The sequence below is a fragment of the Bombina bombina genome, chromosome 1 (assembly GCF_027579735.1).
Source record: "Bombina bombina isolate aBomBom1 chromosome 1, aBomBom1.pri, whole genome shotgun sequence".
NCBI lineage: Eukaryota > Metazoa > Chordata > Amphibia > Anura > Bombinatoridae > Bombina > Bombina bombina.
Window position 1 is genome coordinate 1,346,253,197 of NC_069499.1, and position 19,867 is coordinate 1,346,273,063.

At 38.6% G+C, this 19,867-nt stretch overlaps 1 protein-coding gene across 1 annotated transcript in view; it reads right to left on the minus strand.

The window, feature by feature from the left end:
• The window catches only part of LCAT (lecithin-cholesterol acyltransferase), a 167,815-nt gene that overhangs the window by 33,563 nt on the left and 114,385 nt on the right, over positions 1–19,867 (minus strand). The window contains exon 5 of the mRNA XM_053695326.1: positions 11,038–11,262. Coding sequence (XP_053551301.1) covers positions 11,038–11,262 — 225 coding nt within the window. The remainder of the gene's footprint in view (positions 1–11,037; positions 11,263–19,867) is intronic.

Consider the following 19,867-nt stretch of genomic DNA (forward strand, 5'->3'; position numbering starts at 1 on the left):
CTCCCATAGAATACAAAATCTGGGTGTCACAGTAACCTACACTCCTATGGTGAATATTGGAACTATTCCAATACATATTATTGTGCATAACATGACCCCACAGGATATAACCTTATCCAAGGGAACTACCATAGGATATGCACTGGAATCAAGTTATTACACTTTTGGATTCCAGAATAATGTAATTGGGCTAATACCTGAAGGATACCTAACTGAAGAACAATTAATAGAACAATCCTTTGCATCTATGCCAGAGGGTCTATTTAATATTCAGTCTATTTATCCCTTCAGCTCAGAAGAAGGCATCTGTAAAATTGAAGAAGCCTCTCTAGTGTTTGATCAGCCAATCAAACAGCAAGATTACCCCAATACCCAGAGTCATGGGAGCAATGTAAATTATAATCAAGGGGATCTCACCTCTAGGCTGGAAGAAGCCTATGAAATAGGACAGCCTGAAATCTTTCCAGGATTTCAGCAAATAGTCGAAGAGCAAATATCCTTAGCTAATGGCTGTTCCAGCGATGATGAACGCCAACAGCTGCGAGAACTCCTGATGGAGTACAAGGATATTTTCGCTAAGGATTCTTATGACTGTGGTACTACAGACTTGCACATTGCAAGAATACAAACAGATCCTGATGCGCCACCTGTATTTGTCAAACAATACAGACTTCCCTTAGCCTCATATGATTCTCTTGCAGAGATCATAAGGAATTTGGAAGAAAGAGGTATTATCAGACAGGTGCACAGCTCTTATAATAATCCTATTCTAGGTGTCCTTAAGCCCAATGGACAATGGCGTTTGTGTGCTGACTTAAGACAGCTAAACAAACGAGTATACATGTCTGGCTGGCCTGTACCATACATTGACCAGTGCCTAGCACAAATGCAGGGATCCAAAATATTCACTGCCATTGATTGTGCACAGGGATATTGGATCATAAAGGTACATGAAGAGGACCAATATAAGCTAGCATTCTCCTTCCAAAAGGTTCAGTATGCATTCCAGAGACTTCCATTTGGATACATAAATTCTGGACATGAATTTGCTGTATTCATGCATAAGGCTATGCCTGACGCACTGGAAAGGGGGACCTTATCTTATGTTGATGATGTTTTAATCAAAAGCACAGACTTTGAAAAACACATTGCAGAGCTTAAACACATCCTCAGCCAACTTAAAAGGGCAGGTGTCAAATGATCCCTGCAAAAAGCTCAATGGTGCCGCACTCGTGTAAACTTCTTGGGACATGAAGTTACCTCTGAAGGATTAAATCCCCAAAAGAAAAATGTGGAAGCTATAGTGAATTCTAAAAACCCAACTAACTTAAAGGAATTGAGATCATTCCTGGGTATGACAAATTATTCTCGCAAATTCATTGATAATTATGCGGAATTAGCTAAACCACTACTACTTCTTCTAAAGAAGGATGTGAAATGGCACTGGAGTGAGTCTCAAGAGACAGCCATCAGAGAGCTGAAAAGAAAACTCACTCAAGCACCTTGCTTAGCGTACCCTGAAGGTGGTAAACCTTTCTTCTTAGAGACAGGTTACACAGATATAAGCATGAGTGCTGTTTTATACCAAAAGCATGATAATTTGAACAAAGCCATTGCTTATGCGAGCAAAAATCTATCCCCAGTAGAAATAAAGTTTAGCGATTGCGAAAAAGCCCTCTTATCTACTGTATGGGCTCTACAAAATTTCCGCAGCTATATACAGGGCGAGAAAATTATTGTGGAAATGGCCCACCAGCCTTTGCTATATTTGCAAAGTGAGAGAATAAGAGATGGTAATTTGTCTAATAGCCGCATAACAGCGTGGACTCTTTCCTTGCAAGGCTGGCCATTAGAAATTCGCTACAAGCAGAATAAAAAGAATCCAGTCGCACAAGGGCTTGCTGAGCTCCACGACTGTACTGCTAGAGATCCTGGGGAAGAATTATCAGAAGATGATTTTCTGGAAGAACAATTGCTTTCTCCATATAAAATGTACAATGAGGAAAATTGCCAAACATTACCTTGGGTGTATGTTGATGGCTGTTCTTACCATGCCACTATTGATAATGAGCGCAGATTAGTCGCTGGCATTGGTATAACTGGGGCAAATGGATTCCCAAATATATCTATAGGTTTCAACATTGGACCAAGATCCAGTCAAGTTGCAGAACTAACTGCTGTTTTCAAAACCATTGAAATGGCTACTGAACATGGTATTCATGAATTTGTGATCATAACTGACTCAAATTATGTGCGTGACAGTTTTGTTGAATACCTGCCAACTTGGAAAAGAAATGGCATGCAGAAAAGCAATAACAAACCAGTTAAGCATGGCAAGTTGTTCTGCGAGATTGATAATCTGGTAGTATCCAATGATTTAACCATACACTGGAAAAAGACCAAGGGTCATTCCAGAGTTCTAGGTCCTGATAAGGAAGGCAATGATCTTGCGGATTCGTTAGCCAAACAAGGAGCCATAACTGGAGAACTCCTTAATATTGACCACTTAATGGGTGCAATTCAGGTAGAAGCCATTACCAGAAACCAGGCAAAACAACAGAGTGAGCCTAACTTGGTACAATGGAGTCAGGATTCTCCTAGTGAGGACCTGATCACTAGTCAAAAAGAAGACCCCATTGTAGGCATCTTCTATAAACACATAGAAGATCCTGAAAGCAACCCCATCTCAAAAGATGATTGTATTGGCAAAGAAGATCTTAGAATCTTAATAAAATCTAGATCACAATTCAAGTTACAGGATGGTTTATTAATTAGAACCTCCAAAACTGGCATCCAGCAGTGGGTAGTACCCACCAAGTTCAGAGGTCTAATGCTTCAACATGCCCATGATGCTCCCACATCTGGTCATCGTGGGGCCAAACTCACGTATGAAATATTACGTGATTATGCTTTTTGGCCACACATGTTGAAAGATGTTCAAACCTACTGTCAAGGGTGTTTAATCTGTCCACAGTTCCAACCCACTGCACCAACGCATAGAGCGCCATTGCAGAAGAGGGGGATGGTAATGCCATGGTCAGATATACAAATTGATTTTATCGGTCCAGTAACAAGATCATCAAGAGGTAACAAGTACATGTTAACAGTGACATGCCTGTTCACTAAATGGGTAGAGTGCATTAGTGCACCTAACAATAGTGCTGAAACATGTGCAGCATTGCTCATCAACCATGTATTTTCCAGATTTGGTCTGCCCCAAAGAATCGAGTCAGATCGGGGGACCCACTTCACTAGCGAAGTGATGACAAAAATGTGGAAAATACTAGGGGTTAAAAGAAAGCTCCATATTGCTTATAGAGCTGCCTCAAGTGGTGGTGTAGAGCGTTACAACCAGTCCATTGTTAAAATCCTCAAAAAGTTTGTGAGTGAAACAGGTAAAGACTGGGATGTAAAACTACCTCTAGTCTTAATGGCATTAAGAGCAACTCCAAGTAGTGCTACCAAGATGTCACCTTTTGAACTGATGACTGGTAGAAGAATGGTTCTACCTCAGCATCTGCTGTACCGTACATCAGACCAAAACTTGATAAACGCTGCCAATACACATCAATATGTGGAAAACCTAAGAAAGCACCTGCAATATGCCTTTGCATTTGATCAAAGGAATTTAGAAAGAGCCGCAACTGCCACTAAAACCTATTATGATCTCAAAACATCCAAAAAGGAATATGAAATAAATGATAAAGTTTATCTTTATAACTTTGGAAGAGATCAGGTTAGGGAGAAGAAATTTCTTCCCTCATGGAAAGGTCCTTTCGTCATTACTGACAAAATATCTCCAGTGGCCTATAAAATAAGGATCCCCAAAAATGAAAGTTTCATAGATAAATGGGTCCATATCAATCAATTGCGGGCATGTCATCCCAGATCCCAACTACAAGTCATAGAGGGAGAATGAAGTATCATATCCCCAAATGAACTAAAGGCATACTGTAGTTTAAAGATGCCTAACTGATAAACATGAAGGCTCAAAATAACAAACTTCCTACATAAGAGACTGTCTATGAGGTTTACGGCTGATCCTCATCAAATACCACTAACTTTGATCCAATTCAAATACATGTGTCCCTATTTTTGAATTGGAAAGGGGGATTTATGTCAAGGTATTTGAAATATTATTAAATAATATATAGAAGTATATTTAACTTTATTTAATAAATCTGTGGATGTGCACATGATCTATAAAACAAAGGATTATTTCTAAGAGATTTCCCCACTTCTCCAATTGCACAGGAGACATTCTTGGCTAAAATGAGAACAAAGGATTATCTCTGGGAGATCTCACACACTCAATATGTTAAATTATGCAATTGTATAATTTAGCAAGGAACTAAAATTAACACAGTTTCAGGAACCTCTGTATGATTGCTTGGGAATGTGAGATAAAATCTATTTACCCCTCCCAATGTACCTAGGAATCTAGCTCAGGTGACAAGTCGTGTGAGATTTTCAGCATTTGCCCTTTGGTGCAGGGGACCCCATGTAGTGAATGGGAGACAGGAAGTCTGAAGTTACTGAAAGGGCAGTTAGAACATACAGCACACAGTGAAGACAAATGGCTTACATTATGATTTCAAAACAACTGTATATATTTTAGTGGATATGAGATATATATATATAGTTATATATATAGATAGATAGATATATATATATATGAATATATATATGTATATTTTGAAAGCATTGAATATCTTAACCTCTGTGTTTTTAAATAAATATTTGTGGACCTGGAAAGAAATAATTAATGACACTTATTACTTTATTTCAGATGGAATGCCGGCAGGAAATTAAATATCATATCATATGAATGTGCAATAAATGTTTATAATGTTTCAAATACATCTTTTAAAATATAGTGAGATGAAGATATGGAAGTTACTTTGATGTGATATGACTATGAGATATACATTTTCTGTTAGGCCAAATGAAATATAAATTATTTTAATATAATGCTAGATGTATTTGATGTTTCATATCAAAACGATCAGGAAATTAATCTGATGCCGCTTCACCTATAATTGATATTGGGAGAGACTGGTGCAAGAAATTATGGCAGTTATTATACATTTTAAAGAAAGATGTTTTAATATATAACTTTATTTCTTTGTCATGCTGCATTTATTTGTACTGTCTAATTGTAATGCTGCCACCCGGTGTTATGTTGAGAGAACTACAGCCAGAAAGCCTTTTGGCTGTTAAATATAAGATAATCCAATGAAAAGGGACAAGGCCGTGGGCGTTTCCAATATTCACCAATGACTGATAAATAATCAAAAAGGGGAGGGGTGAGATCAGATGATTAAAACCCCAGCATAGAGGCTAAGAAGGGGTTGTGTTGACTGATCCAGAAAGGAGTAACTGCTGCAGTTATTAATCAAAAGCACACACCTACCATTGGACTCCATATGCTTTACCCCAATTTTGAATTTCTGAGGTGAATTGGATCTGTTGCAAAACATTGGAAACTGGATTGCTGTTTATTTGGTGATGTATATAAAAGTTTTATTATAAGATAAGTCATATGCATAGCCTTTACAGTTAATAGATTTAAAGAGCAGATTATACTTTTAAACTGTATGCCATTGTTTCAGATAGCTCTTAGCCTGCCTATTTGTATGCAAACATTTAAAATAAACATTTATTATTACTGTATGTGGCAGAGTAGGATAAATTGCAGTTAAATAGCAGAATATATATATTATCCTATTATTTTATAAACACTGTTTAGAATTGTATTGCTTGGATGTTAAAAGACTTGTATATAAGGCTGGTTTCTTAAGATAAGCGTGTAGGAATTTTGTATAGCATATTTAAATAGTTTTCAAGCGCCTATAATATTATTTAGTTTCCTTTTATTGCAAATATATTTCAATATGTTCATGGATATTAACTAAATAAAAGAGTTCAGGTATTTATATTAATTGCATGGTCTAGTAGATGCATGGTTAATTAGGGTTTCTATTTTTTTTTGTATTGCGTTTATAACCCTGCCATAAACTGATATATTATTTGGATAGCACTACTAAGATTTTCATAAATATACTGACACTATTCAGTATTCGACAAAGGCTGCCCCAGTTGCGGCATGCCCGCTCCGGGTCTCTGGTCTGTGTCTAGTATCTTAGTTATATGCAATAGGTAGTGTTCCCAGATAGCCTGGGCTTCTATAAATGATTCTCTCTTGTTGTTTTTGTATGAGCTAAACTCCTCAAGTTCAATTAACTCTGATACTCTATTTCTCCATCTCTGAGTGTCTGGGGATATGTGTAGTTTCCAATGTTTGGCTATAAAGGACTTAACGCCATTTATCATTATTTGGAATAAAATTTGGTGGGCCTTAGAGGTCAATTTCCTAAACTTATTAAGTAGGAAGACTAGGGGATCTAAGGGTAATGTGCAGTCCAGGACCTTCTCCATTTCCCCAATACAACTTCTCCAAAGCTGATTGACTGCATTGCACCACCACCACATGTGTCCCATTCCACTACCAGAATGTCCACATCTCCAACACCTATTTGGAAGTGATGGGTATAATCTGTGTAGGCGTTTGGGGGTGAGATACCAGTTATGTAGTATCTTATAGTTTAGTTCAACCAGATATGCTGAGGATGAAGAGGACTTGGTATTTCTGAAAATATCATCTGCTGTATGGGGGAGAATTATAGTGCCCAGTTCTCTTTCCCATGACTCAATTGAGGGGGGAAGGTCGCCTGGTGGTGGTTGTGTCAAGATAGAGTGTATCCTGGATAGAGTATGTTTCTTTGGATGTTTAGCAGTGTATAGTTTCTCAAGGTTCGTGAGGGGTCTTAGCATGTTGTTGCTACATTTGTGGGTCAGTATGAAGTGACGAGTCCTTCTGTAATTGAACCAGTTCTGGAATATCGAAAAGCCTTGATCCTGTAGTTGTGCTTGGGATAGTAATTGGTCATGGTTAGATACCTGATGTAATTCTATATCTATAATATCTCCGTCAAGCTCACAGGCCCCACTAAGATCAGTAACTGAAAATTCATTGTTATGGGTCAGTGACGTCAAAGGTGAGGGGTTGGAAGAGAGGAATGGGTTTGTTTTGTTTGCGTAATGCCACTGCTCTAATGTTTCTCTGGTTATCGGATTAACTATGTTCCTGACCATGGAGTGGAAGTTTGGATGCCAGCAAATGGCAGAAAGAGGAGTCTCTGGGTTAAGGCTTAGCTCTATCTCTATCCAACTCTTTTGTGTTTTATGGATCCTCCAGTCCAATATGCGCTGGAGGAAAATGGCTGTCCTATATTGTGCTAAGTCTGGGACTCCCAACCCACCCCTCTCTCTCGAGCGCATCATTGTCTTTTTATTTATTCTAGGCTGCCCACCCATCCAAATGAACGAGTGGAATAGTTGTTGAATCTGAGCGATGTATCTAGTTGGAAGTGGTATAGGTAGGGTCTGCATAATGTATAGCAATCTAGGAAAGGCGTTCATTTTGATAGTGTTAATCCTCCCTAACCAAATCTTCTGGAGTTCCAAGAGGAGAGGTCTCTAGCCAGGGCAACTCTGATTGGTATATAATTTAGTTTGTATATCTTGTCCATGTCCTCTGCCAACTGAATTCCCAAGTATTTTATGGAGTTCTTACACCATCTAAATGGACAGATTTGAGCTATCTGGAGTGTCGTCCGTTCTGGGAGAGAGACTCCAAGAATTTCAGATTTAGTGTAGTTAATAAGGAAATTTGTGAGTTTGTTGAATGTCTTTAACTCTCCCATCAACGGAGGCATAGACCTAACAGGGTTAGTGAGGGAGAACAGGATATCATCGGCGAACATGGAGAGCTTGTATTCCCTTTCACCGATGATCATACCTGTGATGTCTTTATTAAGTCTAATTCTGGTGGCTAGGTTCTCCAATAGGCAGACAAATAGCAGGGGGGAAAGGGGGCACCCCTGACGTGTACCATTAGTTATCTGAAAAGGCTGCGAGAGAATACCATTTAAAGTTATTTTGGCGCTAGGGCTCGAGTACAGAGCAAAAATTCTCTGTAGCATAATATCTCCAATTCCAAATGACCGCAGTGTCATCTTGAGAAACCGCCAATTCACTCGGTCGAAGGCCTTCTCCGCATCCGTGGATAACCACACCGCGGGAATGCCCTCGACTTTAGCATGCCAAATTAAGTGCATATTGCGGACCGTGTTATCCTTGGCTTCTCTGTTTGGTATGAAACCAACTTGGTCATGGTGTATTATGGAAGGAAGAATTAGGTTTAGTCTGGTGGCCAGTATTTTAGCGAAAATTTTTATGTCACAATTTAATAACGAAATTGGCCTATAATTGGGAATGGAGTCTGGCGGTTTGCCTGGTTTTGGGATGACTGTAATGTGAGCCTGTAGCTCCAGGGGAGAAAAGGGTTTGCTGTCATCTATGTCCTGGAAGTAGGACAATAGATGAGGAGCCAAGGTATTTTTGAATTTATTGTAGTATGCAGATCCAAAACCGTCAGGTCCCGGGGCTTTACCCGTCGGAAATGAGGATATGGCATCTTTGACCTCTTTAAGGGAAATTGGCAAGTCAAGGGCTGCCTGTTATTCTATGGTGAGGGATGGTAGGTGTAGTTGGGATAAGTAGGTAGATATTTCCTGTTCAGTGGGATTGGACCCTACGTCCTCTAGGTTATATAACCCCTTATAGTATCTTCTAAATTGGTCAGCTATGTCTCTTGAGGTCGACCAGGTCTTCCCTTTGTGGTCTTTTATTGCCATTATGTGGCGTTTGTTATTACGCTGACGTAATAGTCTGGCTAGTAGTTTACCCTGTTTATTGTACCCTTCATAAAATGTTTTTTTTAAGAAACAGAGCTGCACGATTGGTTTCTTGGCCAAGGAGCAGGTTGAGCTGGTCTCTTTTGTGTTATAGACTGGTGAGGAGGGAAGAGTTACCTGGAAATTTTTTGTGAATATCTTGTAATTTGCCCAGTTCGTCTAGTAGGGCTGTCAAGAGTTGGGGTCTTTGTTTATTTTTTGCTGCTTTTAATGCAATAATCTCCCCTCTAATCACGCACTTATGCGCCTCCCAGATAGTTTGCGTGTTGACATCGTGTGTGTTGTTTGCGGTGAAATAGTCAGTAAGAGCTTTATTGATCTGTATGTTTATGATCGGGTCATTAAGTAATGTTTCGTCAAGTTTCCAAGTCCTATCGTGTCTCTGTGAGGTGGGCCACCTAAGGGAGCAGCTGACCATGGCGTGGTCCGACCAAGTTATAGGCGAGATATCTGTGTGACTGACTAGTTATTTTTCACATTTTTATATAATATATTTTTCTCCACAAGTTTGCAACACACATTTTTTCAAAGCACATTTTATTTTTTGGTGTTTTGTTCTTTTTTTAATTTTTAATTTTTGGTATATATTTTTGGATTTTTTAATCACTCATCAGGTCATCTGACCACTCACCATATCCCTTTTTTTCTGCACTAATTTGAGTAAGGATTATTCTAAGACCCACCATCAACAAGTGCTTTTTACCCCTATACATTGGACTAAGGGACTGATATCATTCTAACATCATTTTACCAAACAGGATTAATGTTTAAGTAATCATACACATTTTATCACTATTTCCATTATATGTTTTATATGTGTCATATTGTTAACAACATGGATCCATGATTGATTTTATACTTTGTGAATATTAGTAATGTTATATGTCTGTCAGTTATAAATTTGAAAATAAATGTTTTATTGTGAATATATATTGTGAACACTTAATCCTTTGCCTATTCATAGGCGCTCCTTGGATTTCTCTATTTTTTCTACATACACAGGATAAACTAGGTATCCACGTTCTAAGGAGCTACAAGGGTTTTTTTTATGATGAGGACGCTGTGACATATCGGTTTCCACTTCTAAATGTGTGCAACACAGGTACTTTAGCTTGGATCGCACCCGACAAGCGTAACCACCTCATCTCAGAATATCCTTTTTTGTAAGAATTTTTTATCCAGTGGGACAAATTAATAAACACCAGCACATACATTTCAACACCCCCTCTCCAATGACCCCTTTCAAACACAACCCAATGCTGCCCCTTCTCACCAATATCAGACACTTCACACAGGCAACACAAATGAGACTGTCATTCAAAAAAGCATTGAAGACAGTAAATTCCTATCTCCTCTGGACTAATTAAACTCAGACTTTAATAGCGACTTTCTCATCATGGTATAAAGTCACCAGAAACCAACATTATTTTAGCAAACTTACCCTTAAACAAAACATTCTGTTCTCTTACCCTATTTGAAGTGTTATGTTTATCACAATCTCCGCCTAGACATACCATCTCACTTTTATACAAGCTCCTACTTACTAAAAACATACAAACATACATACTGGCATTTGTTCATTTTCAATATGGCTGGGGTATAGTGCAAGCGTTCATCACTGCATACCCTTCTGCAGCAATCACAGGCACAATATGTCTCTTTTCAAAGCAGGACATGAAGGGAGGATGGAGGCACTACTGAGATTTTACTTCAGTGCAGTCCCACAAACACAGGGCACTTTGGCATTTGCATTAATTGGCATATTTTTGTTTTAAGATAGGCAGTGTTAAACATTAAAGGTATCTTCCTATTTGTCATGGTTATGCCCCAAATGCACCTTAAATCATATTTAAAGCATTATACACTACAGCAAGCCATTTTTCTATATGATCACATTTTTTAGTAAAACCTTGTGGGCATTATGAGAGAGAGCTCAGAACCAGAGTGGTCAATAAAGCAAAAAAAAAAAAACAACTTGTTTTTCAGATACTAGTAATACTTCCTGTAATATCACCTGGACCCTTTGATGAATTAAGTATTTTTTAAGTCCATTGTCTGCAATCCTATAGTTTCAAGACCATCTCTTCCCCTTACTTCCAAAATGACAGTTTAGACTCCCCTCTTTCAAACTTTGAAACTAAGAACATATAGCATGAACAGTTAAAGAGAACTTTTTTAATTCAACAGTAGAATTTTATTTTAGTGATTTTGTACTAACCTGACATTAGAACAAGAAGTGGCTTCACAGCTCCACCCCATGGAGCTCCAAGTGATATAAAACCTTTTATATATTTGTCCTTCCATTCCTGGGGCTGATGGTTAAGAAAATACAGAAGGTACATGTTCCCAAGGCTGTGACCAATCAGGAAGACAGGTTGGTTGTACTCATTATTCATCTCTTCTATCAATCCCTTAAGTTTTTGAAAATATTCCAGTTGCCCATCTGAGGGAAATAAAAATACTGATTAGTTTAGACAGAAAAGTTTAAAATGATTAATATATTCTGCATTCCGGGTTGTAAAACTGAATAGGGCCTAATGATCAGAAGTTCTCCGCTCTGGTGAGATAATTTAAGAAGTCTCTTCAGTAATGTGAGGTCCCTCAAAAAAATTTAGAAAGGCAAATTTTACCTTGGGAGCTGTCTATCTAGATATGCAGGGAGAATCACCTAGATTACAATATAATGATCAAAAATCTATCCAAAGATTTTGTGTGATTTCTCTCCGTGCCAGAGAGTTTTTAATCTTTTTTTAGTAATATGATTTGGTTTGATTACAGTTGTTGCATGAATATAGTTTACTGCATGTAATTTTACTGATTTAATTGCAATGCTAGTCATTTTGCTTAGAGTTTTGCATTTAACTGTAGTTTTAAACCAATTATTACCATATCTGTTCTAACTGTAGCTGCAGTACTCATAACAGTATCATACTGATACTTGATTCTAAGATATGGGTTTGATGGTACATTAAAGTTGGTCTTAAACGTATATGAATGGACTAGCATTACATTTCTAATTATATTATAGGGACATTAAACTGTATTAGATGCAAAGTTATTGATAGCTTACAGTTTAGCATGCTTCTATGATGGAGATCATCAGGACCATGGGGGTCATGGTTGGATGGTCTGGCAGAAGAGGTAAGACAGTCCCATGTAGTCTAAACAGTGTTTTGTGGGAGTGGCTGTAACAGGAGGGGTGGGACTGGGTGGTCAATGTGTGGGATCAAGTGGTCCGTGGGCTGGGTTGTGCGGAACTTGGGGAATCCTTTACAAAGAGTTGGTGGGAAAACTGAGTGAAGATCACAGTTTGGGAGGCACACAAGGGATGGAAGTAATTATGTTAAGGAGCAGTGCCTCCCCTGCCGTCTCCCTGGTAACGCCACTCTGTAAATGTTTCCAACCACTATAACTGCCACTGGATTGGCTGCAAGTGAATATATTTATAGATTTATATCTGCAGTCAAGCCAAGTGATCATACCACAGTAAGATGCAGGTAAATGCATTTAGGGTAGTTTACAGAGCTGCTCCCCAAGTTCCAGTTCTGTTTATTAAAATAAAAAAATACAATTTTTAAAAGGTGTCTATCATATACATAATAATACAGTTTTAAATCCTTTTAATAAATGATGAAAACTTAATTCCACTACCTTTCCTGGTTAAATGACCAATACTATAAACCACAAAAATGAGAACAATACATGTTGATTTGTAGTTAGTTGATGCTACAGTTATTGGAAATAACAAGCCACCCAGCAAAAGGAATAGATAGAATTTAATCAATGAAATGCAGGTAAAGGACCCTAGTTACATAAACACAAAGGGGCATCATAAAGGCAAAATCAGGTTTGAAGTTAAAGGGACAGTAAAGTAAAATTTAAACTTAAATGGATTTGATAGATCATCAAGTTTTAAACAACTTTCTAATTTACTTCTTTTATCAATTGTGCTCCGTTTTCTTGGTATCCTTTCTTAAAGAGTAATCCTATGTGAGTTCAGGAGTGTATATGTGTGTTTAGCCATCTGGCAGCAGTGTTTGAAACATTGTTTATAGCGATGTTATACATAGTTGCAAACACTGCTGCCATAGACTGCTAAAGACAGGGGCACACTCCTGAGCTCTATCAACCTACCTAGATTTACTCCTCAACAAAGGATACCAAGAGAACAAAACAAATTAAATCAAATAAGTCAGTTGGAAAGTTGTTTAAAATTGCAGGCTCTGCCTCTTTCTAAATCATGAAAGATTAATTTTGACTTTACTGTTGCTTTAATTGAGCATTGCTCACCTTATCTTTTCCTTTGTTCAGTGGCCGTTTTACCAATAGCATCTATAGTTGTGTGAGGTGCCCAATACATGATCATCAAATGAGAAACGCTAGCAATATGGAAAAACAATAATTACAACTGCAACACTTAGGTAACACACTTGTAAAATGGTTTATGTAACTGTGATCACGTGTCTGTCTTGTTACAATAAGCTAGATTAGTGGTGTCACCCGGGGGGGTACTAGCCTCCCATGTGCCCCCAAATCTGATCCCCTCTTGCTTTCCTCACCGCCACTCTGCTGGTAGCTTCCGCAGCACGACTCGGTGGCACTCACACCGCACCCATGGCAATCTCCAATCCCATCTACAAACATCCAATCGCTACTCTCCATCTTGATCCTGCCCACTGAACAACTGTGGGCCTCCAAAGAGTGCCCCCCTATAATTACTTTCTTGCAACACCACTGCGCTTGATAAAATGAGCTGTCTGTAGACGTACACCTCAGTTCAGCATGTGGAATTCATAAAGACTTTGGGGCCGAATTATCAAGTTCCGAATGGAGCTTGATGCCCCTTGTTTCCGACGAACCTTCAGGCTCGCCGGAAATAGAAGTTATGAAGCCACCAATCAACAAGCACTACCCATAACTTGTCCGCCTGCTCTGAGGCGGCGGACAGAAATCAACCCAATCGAATACGATCGGGTTGATTGACACCCCCTGCTAGCGTCCGATTTGCAGCGAATGTGCAGGGGGCGGTATTGCACAAGCAGTTCTGGCTAACTGCTTGTGCAATGATTAATGCCGACAGCATATGCTGTCGACATTTATCGATGTGCAGCAGACAGGATACGCTACATTGTTTCATGTCCGCTCGCACTTTTATAAATATGCCCCTATATGTAGTATCCCCACTTGCCGTCGTGTCTCACTATTTTATAGCTGACAAGTGTTATGTCATTTTTCCCCCTTTTATTTCTTTTTAAAGGGATATGAAACTCATTTTTTTTCTTCTTTCATGATTCAGATAGAGCATGCAATTTTAAGCAACTTTCGAATTTACTCCTATTATTAATTTTTCTTCTTTCTCTTGGTATCTTTATTTGAAAAGCAGGCATGTAAGCTTAGGAGCTGGCACATTTTTGGTTCAGCACCCTGGGTAGTGCTTGCTGATTGGTGGCTGCATTTAGGAGTAAATTAGAAAGTTGCTTAAAATTACATGCTCTATCTGAATCATGAAAGAAAACATTTGGGTTTCATGTTCCTTTACCTGTTTTCAAGTGTTCTTCATATGTTAGAGTGGACTGTTTTATTCAACGGTATTCTTCACAGAGGAACTTGTTTTATGTGTTGAGAAGTGTTGTTATGAGAGAGATGCAACTCTATTGATTATAAGGGTCCTTATAGGGCCAATAAACACCTTGTAATTACAAGACATTTTTGCTATTTGGTTTTTACTGCAATTATTTTTCAATAGTCAAACCCCACTCACCAGTTTCCTTATTTTGAGGAGCCAATCTGGGCTTAAATCCACAGACATCAAGGCTAGTCACTGTCATGAAATTAGTATAAAGTACTTTGTTTTGCAGTCGTTATCTGATAAAGCCAGTTAGGAATAGATGTGTAGCAGGGTTAGCCTTGAGAAGTCAGAAGGGTGCATTTGAAGTTGTGAGAATTAGAAATTGCTAAATTTTCAGAACTACAATACATGAAAATGGGGCAAAATAAATAATGAAAATATATTGCAGTTATGCAAAAAAGAGGAAACGGTCCAATGGGAATATGCCTGTGTTATTAATATAAATGAAGTGACCGCCTCCCCACAGAGTCCAGACATCTGTTGTCACAGTGGTTCCGGTTAATAAAAGGTAAACAGCAATAAGTGTAAAGTATACATCTAGGGTTGCCACCTCAGCCATGTTTTCCTGGACACTTATGAGTTACACATGCTGCAGGGTGTGGAGGGAGGGACATGTATTGTGTTTCTGGACAGCACTATCTATATGCACTATTCATATTCCTCCCTGCACACCCTGCAGCATGTGTAACTTATAAGTGTCCAGGAAATCATGGCTGAGGTGGCAGCCCTATATACAGCATAAGTAACCAATATCCCACCTTCAGGGGACTCGGGTCTTAACCCCTCCTACACATACAGAAGTCTTGTTACTATGCTAGCTAAGCTGTGTTTCAAAAACTGTAATATCAGTCTCTCCTGCCCCTTGTTATACACGCGCAGTTATTATTCATATTTGAATTGAATGTATGAACTTAATTACCATTTATAGCTGACCTTTAACCAATAGGGATGAATGTGGTATTGTTTTATGTCCTGTTTAACTAATGAGCTCTCTATATTTGATTTATACTATTAAGTATGTGTTTACTTCTGAATTAATATTACTCATTAATTTGCCTATACATATGTTCAAATGATGAAGTGGTATCATATCAAGATTGTGTATCATCTGATGATGTAACTAAAAGGTTAACAATGGAGGAATTTATGTAAGCCAATGAGATGTTTTTAAGCATTTTTAAACCTTACCAATCTGTGTGCAATTAGGCCTATGATTACGGTCTATAGGACCGAAACTGGTCAGACTTATTGTTACCTTATGGCTTCACCTCTTTATGGAGTCTGCTGCTGCTATTTTCTGTTTTAAATCTTTGAAATAAAGCCTTCTTTTTAACATTGGAAAGTGGCTGGATTCCCTGGATTTCTGATTAAAGGGACAGTCTACACCAGAATATTTATTGTTTCAAAAGATAAATAATCCCTTTATTACCCATTCCCCAGTTTTGCATTTCCAACACAGTTATATTAATCTATGTTTTACCTCTGTGATTACCTTGTATCTAAGCTTCTGCAGACTGTCCCCTTATCTCAGTGCTTTTGACAGACATGCAGTTAAGCCAATCAGTGCAGACTCCTAAATAACTCCACGGGAGTGAGCACAATGTTATCTATATGCCACACATAAACTAGTAATATCTAATAAATAAATCCCAGCAAACGAGTCATAGCAATGCATGTTTAATTGTAATATATTCACCACAACAGGGCAAACAACTCAATTCTTGATATGAAAGGTACAAATGTACATCCATTCACATTCACACAAACCCCAAACACCATGCAAATCCGCTGAATTGAGCAGGAAAAGTGTCCACACTACAACATGCAATCAAACGATATTCATACTGAAAAAAGAAAATCAAATAAAAAAAAGTCCAAAATCTAGATATAACTCCCCCCAGGCATCCCAAAGGGGTGATGAGCAGCACCACCTAAAGAGCAAAAACTTGAAAAAAGTATATATAGAGAGTCACTCAGCCTTAATAATCCAAAATCTCCTGAGAATTGAAAAAATCCTAAACAGTGTGATCAGATAGTCCTTATATCAATGAAACCATTTTGTACTGATCATTCACACTTGCGTAGGTGATGAGATACATAATATGTACATATATGATAGTCCTTTTAACAGTGGATGCACATTACAACAATTGTTATATTCTAGTAATCCACATACGAGCTGCATGTATCTGTATGCACTAACGATAGGCTGCTGTGTCTTGATCACTCGGTTTAAACGATACAACTCTTCTGAGGATTTAAAATCAACCGTTTACAGCAGACCTCTCATATGATGAAACCTTCCTTAAGTGGTGTATACAGATTCTAACGGTTATTTGCACTTCCGTGGTTCACAAGATACATTAAATGCAAATGGCAGTCTTTTGATCAATACATGTGAGTTGCAACAATTGTTATTTTTCCACACTTCTCAAAAAGTGCTGCATATATGTGTACATCTCAAAATAAGGCTGCTGTGTCAATACCATAACATTATAATGCTCATAACAATCTCAATCGGCTATGACAGGGGAAAGTCTATTCAGATTGTAAACCAACCTCACACCAAAAAGCTTCACTCACAGTGCACATATCCAGCTCAGATCTGTGGTTCCAACCTCGACCTGTGCCTTTAACTCTGGCAATCTTTTTTTTTTTTTTTTTTTTTTTAAATTTTATTTATAACCAACACATGGTACAATGATAAATTACAGATCCAAGACACCGCGCAGGGTGCGATAGAGTAGCATAGAATTGATGATACAGCATGGTTTAACAACATAATCCATTGAATGCATTAGAATGTAACGTTCACGATTATATTTAGGTTTGTAAAGGACTTGTATGGACTAGAGAACTTTCTAACAGAAGTGCTCATTTGTACCATAATGCTGGGGTTTTGTTTTTTATAAACTAACACAATCTAACTAAACATATAATAAACTAACAAGACTAAACTAAACCTCCTTAAACAGAGACAAAAATTACAAAGGGGCAAAAAGATATTACATCTCAAAATGAGAAGGCCGATACATATAGTATTGTGGATAATCCCACGAGTGCAACTGTCAAATGCAGCGAATATATCAAGTGGGGGGGGGGGGGAGAGGGCCCACAATTTTCATGAGTAAGATAATATATACACTGTATTTCAGTTTAATAAACTAACAAGACTAAACTAAACCTCCTTAAACAAAGAAAATTGACTAATAAGTTATATAGCCCGGCAGATATCATCTAATAGACATTGACTGTGAAAAATGTGGCTGCCGTATTATTACATGTATGCATTTACTCCATAGCTTCTTGATATATATGAGTGGGATATGCATTTACAGAGGCTATTTAGAATGGTTAATTATGTCTGGCTATAGTTCAAAGCAGGAGCTTGTATGTACGTTGAGACATTAGTTTGCAGAAGCGATTTAGTTCTCACAATGAGATCTAATCCCAAGAGTGCATATCGCAGGTTATAGAACAAGTATCAGGCAGTGTAGCATATAAACACTGATCAGCCAAACTGTGGAGTTACAGTGGAGATGTGTCCCTTATAAGAAGGCAGCGTGACCAAAATTTTTAACATATTATGAGAGTTATAACATATTACAAGTCTCAGCAAACAGCATTATGATTGTGCAGCAGTTCAGAAGTGCAGTTTTATATGTAAGGAGGTGGGATGTCCCAAATTTAGGTAGCTGATCTGGGTTATGATGACACAGCTGAGAAACTATACCTAATTGCTTTTAATTAAGTTATTATCTGTCTTACACCAACCCCCTTGAAACCAATATAGAATGTGGAAGAAACAATGCAAGCATAAAAGGATAAAACAATAAACAATCAAATCAGAGTAGAAAAAGAAAAATCAAGCAGATACATAGAGAATGTTAAAACATACCTGTTTCTATACAGGTGTCAGGTTGAGCAGAATCTTACAATAAATTGCCATTAGATGATCGTAACTCAGAGCTAAAGGAAGTGTGCTGCAATACCAAAGTAGCCACTAGAGGCCCTCAGAGAACAACAATCCACTCATTTTACAAAGAGTTAGAATATAGAAAATAATACAAAACTTCCAGCACGGATATGTGAGAGTGATAAAATGTGATTCTATTTCTGAGATCCATAGTGCACTAAATACCAGGGTCAATGTGAGCATTAAGGGGCATTCATGTGGCAGCTATACAGCAAATTCCAAACGCTGGTTGGGATATTTGACAAAGTGTGAGAGGGAGGCTTACGTTAGTGAGAGAATATAGAAGTACTCGTGCAGATTTTTATGAAGATATGTACAAGTTAGGTGTGGGGAGATTACACTAAACTGCCATAGCAAACGTTACAAACAATAGACTTATGAGAGCGTCATAAATACTCAGTAGTGTCCAGCAGTGAGCCGGTGTTGAATGAGAGTATTTGACAGCCTGCGCAATCTCCAGTCGGGCAGTGGAAATCTGGAAAGTGGGTCAAAAACAAAAACACACACTAAGAACAACCAGAGAACACAATAACAAGCAAATAATTGTGGAGGGCATGATCAGTTTGTTGTAAATAGTTCTGAATCCACTTCCCTCAACTGCAATCAACCAGGAACACAGAAAAGCTGCCGCTCAACAACAAATGAGCAAGGTTGAGTTATTAGATTATCCGATTCCAACACGAGTTAAAATTAGGTAGCCATAGTTCAGAATAGAGCAGCTTTTTTGCGAGGGGTGACTACCGCCATGTTGTGTTCTGTGCAGGTGAGCCATGCGCCTAGTAAAAGGCCGGTCCATGTCAGATTTGCTAGTACACCATGCAGGCATGTCGGGGGCTCTATGAGTAGAGTTACTATATCGGCTCAGTCCACACTCTAGGTACAACACCGGGTGCAGCAGAGACGATGTCTGTGGTCCCACCTCCAGTACTGTATTCGGCCGCATTTTCAAGTTGCAGATGCTCAGTTTGGGTTTCGCTGCCACTGTCATCCTTCTCCCCTGTGAAGGCTCTGAGGCCACGCCGTAAGCATCTGGTGTCGGATGCTGTATGGGAACAGCTTGTGTCGTCTGAGAGACGTAGTTGCAAGACGGCATCTTTTGCCGGTAAGGTTGTTTCTGCACTCTAACTACCGCGCACAAATCCAGGCAGGAAAGTAGCAAGCGATCTAGTATGGGTAGGAATATAGCTTTCAGCTCAGCCAGAATAGGGGAGTCAGTGGAGCAGTCTGTATAGATAGGGAGCTCCATCCTTGTCTTTTTTTGCTAAAGTCAGGAGTAGATATGAAAAAACGTGGCGGTGATGTTCCCACCAATGGGCCAAACGGCTTACTTTTTCCCTTCTCGGTGGCCAAGGGGTGGTATGCCTTGTTCCCAGTAAGTTCCCGGACACTTTTATTGTCAAGGGAGAAGAGGATGGCAAGATCTATAGCCACTTTAACTCCAAG